Genomic DNA, 13,444 nt, shown 5'->3' on the forward strand with positions numbered 1-13,444 from the left:
ACTTTACTTTTGATCTAAATTTATCTTTTTTGACATACCTCGTATAACATTGATAAAATTTGATATAAGATGGTTGTATTTTAAGTTTTAGACCATCCAGAACTTTTTATTAAGAATCACTTTTTTTCATAAAATTAATAATAAAAGAGTTATCAGAATTGAAATAACTGAAAAAATAATGATAGTTATCCATAATTTTTCAAAAAAAAATTTTCAATTAGAAGGATATAATTGCATATTAGAATATAGTTTTTAATTACAAACAACTTTTCATAATAGCAATTTCCATTATTACGAAAAATAAAGCTACTTTACTCTTGAGTGAAATTCAAACTTTTTGACATACCTCGTATAATATTCAAAAAAATTGATATTTGATGGTTAAATCTTAGATTTCGGACCATGCAGAGCTTTTTATAAAGAATAACTTTTTTTCGGAAAATTAATAATAAAAAAGTTTTCCATATGGATACAACTTACAGGGACATACTGTATATCGTACTAGTGACGTCATCCATCTGGGCGTGATGACGTAATCGACTATTTTTTTAAATGAGAATAGGTGTCGTGTGCTGACTCATTTGAAAGGTTATTTAATTCTCTATACAGTACTATAAACATTAAGATCATTATTTATTTATACAAGGTGTCCAAAAAAATTTTTTTGAATTATTAATTAAAAAAATTTTTTTTGACACCATATATAATTAATCATGTTAATGTTTATATTACTGAATAGGGAATTGAATAACCTTTCAAATGAGCTAGCACTCGACCCCTATTCCCATTTAAAAAAATAGTCGATTACGTCATCACGCCCAAATAGATGACGTCACTAGTACGATATATATCTCAAACAATCATAATTTAAAAATCGAATAACTTTTGTATTTTACATTTTTTTCTAATTCTGTAAATAAAGCTGTTTACAAGGGGGTCAAAATATAGTGATTAACCCTGTACATTCACTGGGGCCGACCGACCGGCTCTGTTCCGTCATACAGCTGACCGACTATAATAACTTTTATTTATATTTAATTTAGAATGTGTGTACTGATTTTCAGCCTTAGTAAATGGATTTAATTACCTTCGTAGGAAAGCAACTTTGATACCCTCTCAGTAACCCCTGTTCTACGTTTCGCTTGACCGACCGCAGTATGTGTCTCTACACAGTCACAGTAATCAACTGTAAAAAATCTAGCTTTAGTAAATTCAAAGAGATTTTTCAGCGCTGCCTCTTGGACTATTAGAGTGGGTGATCGTCAAACCCAGAAATGTGGAGTACCCAGTGGAGTACGTCAGGGGTACACCATATCGCTGAAACTGTTCACTACGCTTTTGGAATATATACACTCACGAATAAAAATATTGCATATTTTGAAAGTAACGTGTGTCATAGGAATAGGATTTCTTTTCCGAATGTGATGTTTTGAAGTACCACATAAATGGTATAATCGGATTTAAATTTGATATGGGCTATACAGGCTGAGTCACCACTAACGGGACGGAAGATTACAGCAAAATGGTAAAAGATTTGTAAAAAATTTTAAATTATTAGGTTGTAAGTTGATAAAAGCTACAATTTAAAATTATTTTGAAATATACAGGGTGTCCCAATAAATGGCGACGTATCAAAGTTATATTATTTCTTGTGGAACACCCTGTATTTTATTGCATTTTTTAATTGCCCGTAAAAAATAAGGTATAGTTTTACAAGGCTTCCATATACCCATTTACAGAGTGTTCTGAGTTATGTTGACTTTTCTTAAAATTTAAAGTTTTAAAAGAACGCTTGTTCTCAAGTTATTTAAGAAACTATAAAAAAAATTACTTTTACATTTAAATAGCTGGATACTGGTTAGATGTATTCTATTATTGGTTATTACGCATTTATTTACAGAGTGTTCAAAATTTACAGTTTCATTATTGGATTATTCAATATGTCATATTATGCTTATTTTAAATTGAACACCATGTATAATAATAAATAGTTATACTAAACAGATTTACCTCTTTCGAATGGTGTATGGATGTCCTATACCTAGGTCTCATAGTTTTTGCGTAATTTGCAATTATTTAATTTCTTAATCTGTAAATCGATTTTAAAACCAAATATGTAGGTAGTTAATTAATGTCATTGTATGACATTGTCATTTTATGACAGTATGGTCTGGTAATTATCAAAAATATAAACATCCGTGTATAATATTCAGATTTAATTGTTTCTAAAAATGAACAATCACGCTATCTACGAAAGCCACCCAGGTCACCAGGATTGACAAAGATGGATTTTTTAAATGGGGTTATATTAAAAATATTGTATATGCTACTACTCCAGATGATATGAAATTAAGAATTTACGATTTTACGTCTATAACACCACCTATGTTAAATAATGTAAGCAAATCATTTGAAGATAAAATCGCTTGTTGTATTGCATAAGAAAGCAAACATTTTGAACATCTATTACATAACTGATAATTTTTTACTTATAGTAAGTTGTGGTTGATTTTGTGTTATTTATGTATTTGTTTTAATAAAATTCTTTGTTTCGTTATGTATTTAATTATTTTCAATAACGAAAAAATTTATTTTTCAATTCAGCAACTCAGCAACTATTTTTATTTACAACTACACTCGTTTATACCAACTATGCCAAGATAATGGGTTTAAAAATAAGAGTGACTCTAAAATAAATATTTTTAAAATCGATTTACCGTTTAAGAAAATTGTAAAGTACGCAAAAACTATGACTCCTAGTTATCGAACATCCATATACCATTCGAAAGAGGAACCTGTGTTTAGTATAATAATTTATTAATATATACCATACGGTGTTCTATTTAAAATAAGCATCATATAACACATTGAATAATCCAATAATGAAACTGTAAATTTTGAACACCCTGTAAATAAATGGATAATAATCAATCATGGAATACATTAATTATAAGATAATTACCAGACCGTACTGTCATAAAATGACAATGCGATACAATGACATTAATTAACTACATCTTTTATTTTAAAATCCATTTAGAGATTAATAATTTAAATAATTGTAAATTACGAAAAAACTATGAGACCTAGGTATAGACCAGTAAGGATCTGTGAAAAAACGTCTATTTTTGGATGTGAGAGGTGGCATTCGGATTTTTGCAGATAAAGTTAGGTGACACCTTCAGTAATAATAATTGACTTATGCTCCTTCTCAAATATGCCCGGAACATTAATAAAAAAATTAAAATATTTAAAAATTTCGAAAAACGTCGATTTTTTTCTGCTTTCTTTGCTTATAACATTAAAACGATTCGTTTTGGAACAAAGTAGTAGAGAAATAAAATAAAGATAATTGAATTTTGTATGATATACGACTGGTCAAAAATGTATTAACGTATTACCTTTTCTGCAATATAGCAATAAATACAAAATAAGGGGGCAAAATACGCCTGTTGTTATTCAATGTTTTTAACCACTTTGGTGGCACTTAGAACCTTAGTAATTTGCTTAGGTAATTATTTGTAACATACTTAAACCGTGTACCAAATTTCATTAAAATCGACCTAATAGATTTTGCATAATAAATTTGCAATCTAAATGTTTTTAAAAAAGTTCAAATTTTTTTAAATCTTTCTGAACAAAAAGTAGACCATTTAGAAGTTGTCTAATTTTTTTACATATAAAGAGGTGCTCTACGTATCTAATACACTTTACAGAATTAAAATCGGATTATTTAAGGGGCCTCAGCAATGTTTTAAACTTATAAACAATGTTTTGGCTTATAAACAAATAGCTTTGTTTAATAATAAAAAAATTAATTTTTAGCAATGCAAATAATTAAAACCGGTATAATTTGACTTAAACTTTCAAATGCTGTCAGCAGAATTGCTATTTTATTTTTTAATCAAAAGTTATTCGCGTTCAAAAATTGCAATTTTTCGAAATTTTGGAAGTTTCACTGCGTTTATCTTGAAAACTATGCATCCTACGAAAAAACTTTTAAGAACATTTTTTGCTTAGAATTACCCAAGAAATACAAAAAAATGTTTTCTTTTGCGAAAAATCGATGTTCTGTAATTCCTCAAGTTCTTTGTTTATAACAATCTTATCGACATCCGGATCAACTGTTACCCAAAAAATTCGTGTTCTACGAGTCAAAAGATACATAAAAATCTTGGGTAAGTCCATCTAAATAAATGAGCCCGTCGCACCCCTTCCTGGCCACAGGACTAATTTGTTTATAAGCCAAAAAATTGTTTATAACTTTAAAACATTGCTGAGGCTGCTTAAACAATCCGATTTCAATTCTTTAAAGTGCATTAGATAGGTGGAGTGCTTCTTTATATGTAAAAAAATTGACAAATCTTTGTATGTTCTAGTTTTTGTTGTGCAAGATTTTAAAAATTTTTAATTTTTTAAAAAAAGTTTAGATTGCAAAATTATTATTCAAAATCCAGTAAGTCAATTTTAATGAAATTTGGTGTACGGTTTTAGCACATTACAAAAATTTTCTAAGCGAATAAGGAAGGTTCCAAGTGTAACCTACGTGATGGAAAATCATTGAATAAGGACAGGCTTGTTTTGCCCCCTTATTTTATATTTATTGCTATTTTGAAGCAAGGGTGATAAATTAAGACATTTTTAACCAATCGCATCGGATAGAAAATTTAATTATCTTTGTTTTATTCCTATACGACTTTGTTTCAAAATGAATCGTTTTAAAGTTATAAGCAAAAAAAGTAGAAAAAAAACGAAATTTTTTGAAATTTTTAGATATTTTATTTTTTTTATTAATGTTCCGGGCATATTAGAGAAGGAGCATAAATCAATTATTATTAACGAAGTTATCACCTAACTTTATCCGCAAAAATCTGAATGTCACCTCTCACATCCACCTAAAAACAGATCCTTACTGGTCTAGTATAGGACATCCATATACCATTCGAAAGAGGTAAATTTGTTTAGTATAATTATTTACTAATATGCATGGTGTTCTATTTAAAATAAGCATCATAGGACACATTGAATAATCCAATAATGGAACTGTAAATTTTGAGCACCCTGTAAATAAATGTGTAAAAATCAATCCTGGAATACATTCAACCAATATCCAACTATTTAGATGTAAAAGTAATTTTTTTATAATTTCATAAATAACTTAAGAATAAGTATTTTTTTAAAACTTTACATTTTAAGAAAAGTCAACATAACTCAGAACACTCTGTACATAGGTATAAGGAAGCTTTATGAAACTATACCTTATTTTTTGCGGACAATTAAAAATGCAATAAAATATAGGGTGTTCCATAAGAATAAATATAACTTTGATACGCCGCCATTTATTGGGACACCCTGTATATTTCAAAATAATTTTAAAATGTAGCTTTTATCAACTTACAAACTATTAATTTAAATCTTTTTTAAAATATTTTACCATTTCGCTGTAATCTTCCGTCCCGTTAGTGGTGACTCACCCTGTATAGTGGCCAATATAATTTTTAGAATGAATCTCATCAAGGTAAGTATTCACTATTCTACCGAGATGAAGACCTGCGTCATGGTGCATTAACACGAATTTGTTATCCAATATGGCTGGAAAATAACAAAATATGATCTTCTAAAATGTTTTTAATGTACCGGGTGTCCCAATAAGAATGGCTCTCGGCTATATCTCAGGAACCGTTTATAGTAGAGCTTTGAAATAAAAAATTTTATAACAAAAATTGCCTCAGGAAAAACCTGGAAATTATTTGCATAATTGTGGGACCACCGCTAGAGGGCGTAATTGAATATCAAAAATTAAAAAATCTAAATTTTACAAAATTTTCCTAATGAAGGGGCACTGGAAATCCGATCCTCGTATTCTTCATAAAATTCTACGCATATTTGATTTGACAAGTTTAGGTCTACCTTTGGAAATAAGAGGTGGGGGTGAGTGGGAACCTTGTTATGAAAAACTGGCTGTGAGTCCGGTTCTGCTTAATCAAATTTTGTAAACTTGGTCTTGTTGAAGATAGATCTTTTTCATCAATGTAAAAGTTATGATTTCTAACCAACTTACTGAGTAATATGCCAGCTAGAAGGCGTTATTTAATTTTTTCAGAAATCTAGTGTTCCTTGGAAAATATTAAATACAAACATGCATTTTTAATACCGTATTACAAAATTAGACAAAATTAGCAATAGAATAGCGAAAACCGCATGTTAATACCTTTTTTCTATCTCGAGATATCTTACAAAACGTGTAAATTTAAAAACATAACTGTTACTGTCACCGGTAAACGAAATAATTCATTAAAAGTAGTGTGCTATGGAAACAACAAAAAACATTTTCCAGCTGTCAACGTATATTAGGTCTTTTCAACGCTTCTCATTTGTTTCGAGCCTCGTTCATATCTCGTATATTAATATTATACACGGATTATACGGCATATGACAGAGGCTCGAAACAAATGAGAAGCGTTGAAAAGCCCTATTACAAAGAAATAAAAACAACTATTTAGTGATGACATAAACGTTCAAATTTTTGCCCATCATTTTCGTTGCAAACATTTACTCTTTCAAGAGTAGATTGAACAGCAGTCTCAATTTCTGCTCTCGATATGCTTTGAATGGCGTTTAGTATTCTCTGGATAATGTATTCTAGAGTAGTGTATGATGGGCAACAATTTGAATATTTAGGTCGTCACTAAGTAGTTCTTTTTGTTCTGTGTTATATTTAATTTTAATAGTATTGTTTTTCTTTATATTGTTGTTTTAATTAATTATATTTTTATACGTTGACATCTGGAAAATGTTATTTTGTTTTTTTTCCACAGCACACTACTTTTCATTAACTTAGTTTACCGGTGATAGTAACAGTTATGTATAAAATTTACACGTTTCTCGAGATATATTGAGATAGAAAAAAGGTATCGACATGCGGTTTTCGCTATTCTATTGCTAATTTAATCTAATTTTATAAAGTATGATTAAAAATGCATACTTGTATTTAATATTTTCCAAAGAAAACTAGATATCTGAAAAAAATTAAATAACGCCTCCCAGCTGGCTTATTACTTTTATTAGGATGGTTCAAAATTATCACGTTTACATTGAACAAAAAGATCTGTCTTCAACAAGACCCAGTTTTCAAAATTTGATTTAGCAGAACCGGACTTACAGCCATTTTTTCATAACAAGGTTCCCACTCACCCCCACTTCTTATTTGCAAAGGTAGAGTTAAACTTGTTAAACCAAATATGCGCAGAATTTGATGAAGAATACAATAATCGGATTTCCAGTGCCCCTTCATTAGGAAAATTTTGTAAAATTTAGATTTTTTTATTTTTTATATTCTATTACGCCCTCTAGCGGTGGACCCACAATTATGAAAATAATTTCCAGGCTTTTCCTGAGGCAAATTTTGTTATAAAATTTTTTATTTCAAAGCTCTACTATAAACGGTTCCTGAGATATGGCCGAGAGCCATTCTTATTGGGACACCCGGTACGTACATATCAGCTGTCATTCAACCAATCACCTTCACAAGTTCGGTATCTTCTTTCCAAGAAATACCACTCCATAGCACTATGTCACCACCACCAAAATTAACACTCTGTATCAGATTACATCTGGCATAGCGTTGGCATACAGAAGAGTTGGCGAACAGTATGTTAGTTGTAACCTCATACGGATAGTTAGTTTTGGTGGTGGCGGCATAGTGCTAGGGAGCGATATTGCTTTGAAAGGACATACCGAACACGTGGAGGTGATTAGGTGAATTTCAACTGATATTTACATTGAAGACATTTAAGAAGATCATGTTTTGCCATTTGAAAGCCATATTGGATATGACATATTGGTGCTAATGCACGTCTTCATGTCGCTGGCATAGTGAAGACTTACCTTGATGAGATTCAATTTAAAAATTATACTGGCAAGCATAAAGCCCAGATCAGATTTAAATCCGATTATAGCATTTATATGATACTTTAAAACATCTCATTCGGAAAAGAAATCCTGTTCCAATGATACAGGGGGGCTAAGGATAACAGCACAAAAATTTCATTTAACATGCATATGCAATATTTTTGTCCGTTAGTATATTATATAAAAGGGCAAAACTGACCGACAAGGGCATAAACATAAACGAAGAAAAGCTCAGCCGTCCAAGGTTTGCAGATGTAATTATACTAATAGCTGATAGGATAGATGATGCCAAAGAACTTTTAAATCAGCTCTACCTTTCCTCGCTAGAAGGGGCATTGAAAATAAATATAATATCTAAAAACTTTGACCATGACAAGGAGAACAGTGCAAAAGATCCGTGTGTCTCAAAGGGCGATGGAGCGTGCTATGTTGGGCGTTTCACTACGAGACAAGATCCAAAACCGCCAACTACGACACCGATCAGGAGTAGCTGATGCAGTAGAGAGAATAGCAACACTGAATTGGAACCGGGCAGGTCACGTGGCTCGAATGACAGATAACAGATGGACAAAGCGGCCCTAATAAACAAGATATTATTTTTTTTTAGGAAATTGTACATAAAAAGTTATTCGTTTACCTGAAAAATATTCTATTAAGCGGTATTATTTTAATACAACGTATAGTCCAAGTAATGAAGCTTAATATAAGACAAAACCTCGTAATTTTTAGAGAATGGATCGATTTGCTTGAAAATTTGAGAATAAGTAGTGGGTAGTCGAAGGATCAAAATCTATATGATGCTGAAAGGCGCTTTTACCATGGGGGTGGTGGAAATTTTATATTATATTTTAACTGAAAAAGTTGATAAAAACATTCATTCTAAGCAAAAAATGTTCTATACATTTATTTGATAAAATTAATAGTTTTCGATTTATTCGCTATCGAAAGTGTTAGTTTTATATCCAAAAAATCAATGTTTTTCGATATAGGCTCATTTATGATTCACTCAATTTTTGCCGTAGAAAAAAATTTTTCAAACCAGCTTGGAAATTAAATAACCTACAATTTCATACTTAAACATTTTTTCGTATCTCTGATGCTAATCTTTCTATTCTGAAGAAAATTGCATTTTTACCAAACTACAAACATTCGTTATTCGCTTTTAATTCCAGTTCTATAAAAACTAAACATTCCAAGCCAGTCAAACTTCTAGAATCTATTAATAATACATAAACAAAGAAGAATAAATAAGGCCAATGACTAAAAACACCGCTAACTGACATTATTATGCTTCCAATTGGATTTCTACTTTTTTTTTCAAAAAAATATATTGATTTTTTAACCGTAACTTTTTTATTTTTTATCTTAGAAAGTTTGGTAAAAAATAATTTTGTAGGTTTTTGCATGGTCTTTAAGCCTATTAATATTAAATCTTTTTAGAATCCTCAGTCGCAAAAAGAGGTGACTTTGAAAGGGTTGGTAAAGGTGGTTTTTGCATGTTGTTACAAGTTTTAATTGTCAATAGCTCACTCAATTTTTGCAGTAGAAAAAATTTTTGCAAATCATTTTCTTGGCAATTAAATAAGCTACAATTAAATATTTAAACATTTGTTTGTGTCTCTGATTCTAATCTTTCTATTCTGAAGAAAAATCCATTTTTTTCAAACTACAAAAATTCGTTATTCGCTTTTAACTCCGTTTTTTTAAACTAATTATTGTAAGCCGATCAAACTTCTAGAGCCTATTAATAATACATAAATAAAGAAGACCAAATAAGCTCAATGACGAATTTTAATTAGGGTGGTAATTAGGGAGTTGCTTCCGATCACTTTTTCGCTGAAAAAAATAGGGACTGGCATTCTTTTCATTATAAGTCACTTAATTTTTAAGCTAGAGACCTTTGTTTTATTTCTAGAGATAGAGATTTTTTAATACCTTAAATTAGTTTGAACAACTTATCCTCGAAAAATGCACAGTTTTCCCGTCTTTTGCCTTTGAATCTACAATATTTAACATTTGACGAAGAAGAGCTAACATATAACAAACTATAGTTCGATTACTATTGGTCTTAAAGAAAATTAAGAAAAACGGTTTTGTTTATTTTTTCAAAAGGTACGTTTTTGTTAAGTAAAGTTGTTTTGAAAAAACGAAAACTTTTGGAGTTATTAGCAGAAAAATAATTAAAAACATTGATTTTTTCGATATAAAACTAACACTTTCGATAGCGAATAAATCGAAAACTATTAATTTTATCAAAAAAATGTATAGATCATATTTGCTTAGAATAAATGTTTTTACCAACTTTTTCGGTCAAAATATAATAAAAAATTTCCACCCCCGAAATGGGGTGGCAACCACCCCCATGGTAAAATCGCCTTTTGACATCATATAGATTTTGATCCTTTTACTATCCACTACTTATTCTCAAATTTTCAAGCAAATCGATCCATTCTGTAAAAATTGCGAGGTGAAAAGCTTCTGCTCCTGGACTAGTATTCCTATAAACGGATACTTTTATTAAGGGGAAAATAGAAACGATTCGGGACCTCAAATGTCTATTCCTATAACCGGTATTCCAATAAGCGGGTTCGACTGTAATTAATTAATAATATGCTTTGCCTAGTAGCAAAGAATTGGGTACTTACTGTGTGAGCAAAAATGATGCATATACTGGTCCTTCAGTCTCATCGAGTAAATGGGCCGTACATTCCTTGACAGCTCGTTCGATAACACCATCTCGGAAAGTAAAAAAATTGTTCGGATCCTCTTTGATGATAATCGAAGACTGACAACAACTCTTTTCGTTGGTAGGTACAGGAGCCGTGGTTGCAGTAGCCGTGGGGGGTGGTGTTTCATCCTTGCTTCCCTTAGAACTCCATATAGTTTCTGATACTAAAGGACGCAAATATAATAAAATATATAAGTTTGTTAAGCATTTCTCACATGCAACTATTAGCTAGTGGCAATATGTTATTCAAGTAAAAAACGTATTTAGAGTGAAACACAATTTTAATTTTTAAAGACCTTAATTTTAGATTTGAATTGTGTAAGTGTACATGTTTCATTATTAAAACATCGTAGTCTAGGTTTCTATTCTAAAAAGATATGAAATTTAACAGTTTTAGGGCAAATAAAAAATTAGAAGATAATTGAGGTATACGCACTAAAAAGCAAACAAATCCTCTATTAAATAGAAGTTTAGCCACGATTTTCTGTGTCTTAAGTTGGATTTATAGTTTGACGTAGCGTAGACGTAGACGCAACGGAGACGTAAGAAACGGACTGGAGACGTAAGAAAATAAAATGTTAATTTATAATTCGACGTAGCCGAATTTTTGCGCATGAGTAGAAACAATGACTTAATTCAACAACATAGCCTTAGCCTATAAATTATACGAACCGTAAACAAACTTTGTGTTTATTTATTTATACTATTATTTATTATAATATTTATCCGTTTTGTGTGTTACAATGGATTAGGAAATAAACGAAGGTATGCTCCTTGGTGCCGTGGAATTTCCAACTATGTTGTTTCATTTCCTGGTCTTTAAAATATTCATTGGATTTAATTATAGTCGGTTCGCTAAACTCAGACGCAACTGGCTAGATATTTTAGTCGATAATTTTTTTGTTTTTTGCCAATTTTGCAAAAATTGGCAAAATTACTAACTATTTAGTGATTATTAACTATTTAGTAATTATGTTTTGCCAATTTTACTAAAATTGGGAAAATTACCGACTAAAATATCTAGAAAGTTGCGTCTGAGTTTAGCGAACAGACTATATCATATGTGTGTATGGATAACCCCGAATTAACAGGCTAATAAACAACTTATATTTATCTGAAATATTGAAACTACACTATGATATATTTTTATTAAGAGGATGGGTACGTATTTTCGGCTGCAATGCTATTCAAATGGGGATTCATTTTTTTTCTTCTTCTTCTTGTAATAGGACTATGTCCTGTTTCTTCTGTTACAGTCTTTGCTGCGATCCAGAGCTCCAACTCTCGTACCATCGTTTTTTGGGTCTTCCTATGGGTCGCCTGGTGTTGGGCTTCTGTGTTTTCGCCCAATGCGCCATACGTTCAGGGTCCATCCGATCTACGTGGTCTCTCCACATGCGTCGTCGCGCTCTTGTCCATCTCACTACGTCTTGAACGCCTAGCTCTCTCAATGTGTCTTCATTTCGTATTCTATCTCTGAGTGTGATACCTCTTATGGATCTTAGGGTTTTCATCTCTGTTGTTCTCATTATTTGTTTGGTCTTTGTTGTCTCGGCCCTTGTCTCAGCTGCGTATGTCAGTACGGGTCTAACACATGTCTTATAAATGCGGACTTTGCTTTCGGTGCTCATATATTTATTCCGCCAGATTATATCCCTCGGGAAACCAGATATTCTCGCTGCTTTCGTTGCCTGCTGTTTTGATTCTTGCCACAGATGCCTGTCGTTAGATATTTCCACACCTAAGTATCTGCAATCCATTACCTGTTCGATTATATGGTCGTCCACTACTAATTTACATCTAATTGGGTTCCTGGATATTACCATCGATTGGGTTTTCTCTTTGGATAGTGTCAGGTTATACTTTTCGGCGGTTATTTTGAATTTTTGTAGTAGGCGTTGTAAGTCATCTTCGTTTTCGGCTATTAAGATTGCATCATCTGCGAAGCAAAGTATTCTCATGGTTCGGTTACCCATTTTGTATCCCTGATTCATTATGTTAACACTACCTATAACTTCATCCATTATTAAATTAAATAGGCATGGACTGAGGCTGTCCCCTTGTCTAATGCCTGCATTGATTTTGATTTCTTCCGTGAGCCCGTGTGTGGTTTTAATTCGTGTTTTGTTGGATCTATTGAGCTCTTTCATTATGTTTCTATATCTCTGACCTATGTTTTTCTTTTCAAGGATAGTGAGCACGTCCTTTAATCGTACTCGTACATTTTTTTTCGAATCCTGAGAAAACTAATAAGTATTTTTGAAAAATTTAAACGCAGAATGAAAGATTACGTTATTAGTGAGGGCCGAAAGTCCCTGATAACTTCTATAATGTTTATTTTAATAAGTTACAGAAGTGAAAAACTAAGAGAAAATTTAGAGTGATTTTTAATTTCAAATATCCCATTCAAAATAAACTGTTTATTTATTCTAAGGGACTTTCGGCCCTCGATAATAATTTAGTCTTTCATTCTGCGTTTAAATTTTTTAAAAGTATTTATTAGTTTTTTCAAGATTCGAAAAAAATGGACACCATGTCCGTGGTAATATTTTCCAAATCTATCTTTGTCTTGCAACGCACTCAGTCGAATAAAATATTGTCGGCATATTGCCAGTCAGACCGTGACAATCAGTGATAATTTTAAATATTTGACGTGGCATCGGGAATATTTTGAGTTGTTGATTAAATAATACTGATATATAGTGTATTTGATAAATAATTGATTTAGGACGTGAACTTAATAAAAAGTTAGTTATTGTGTATTATTTGTGGAAGATCCAAGCAAAGAATACATCAGTATAATAT

The 13,444-nt window shown here is 31.1% G+C and overlaps 1 protein-coding gene across 3 annotated transcripts in view; it reads right to left on the reverse strand.

The window, feature by feature from the left end:
• The window catches only part of LOC126883025 (tumor protein p63-regulated gene 1-like protein), a 94,074-nt gene that overhangs the window by 43,966 nt on the left and 36,664 nt on the right, over positions 1-13,444 (reverse strand). For all 3 annotated transcript variants that reach the window (XM_050648208.1, XM_050648207.1, XM_050648209.1), the window contains one exon: positions 10,557-10,803. In XM_050648208.1, coding sequence (XP_050504165.1) covers positions 10,557-10,803 — 247 coding nt within the window. The remainder of the gene's footprint in view (positions 1-10,556; positions 10,804-13,444) is intronic.

The sequence above is a fragment of the Diabrotica virgifera genome, chromosome 4 (assembly GCF_917563875.1).
Source record: "Diabrotica virgifera virgifera chromosome 4, PGI_DIABVI_V3a".
In the NCBI taxonomy this organism is placed as follows: Eukaryota; Metazoa; Arthropoda; class Insecta; order Coleoptera; family Chrysomelidae; genus Diabrotica; species Diabrotica virgifera.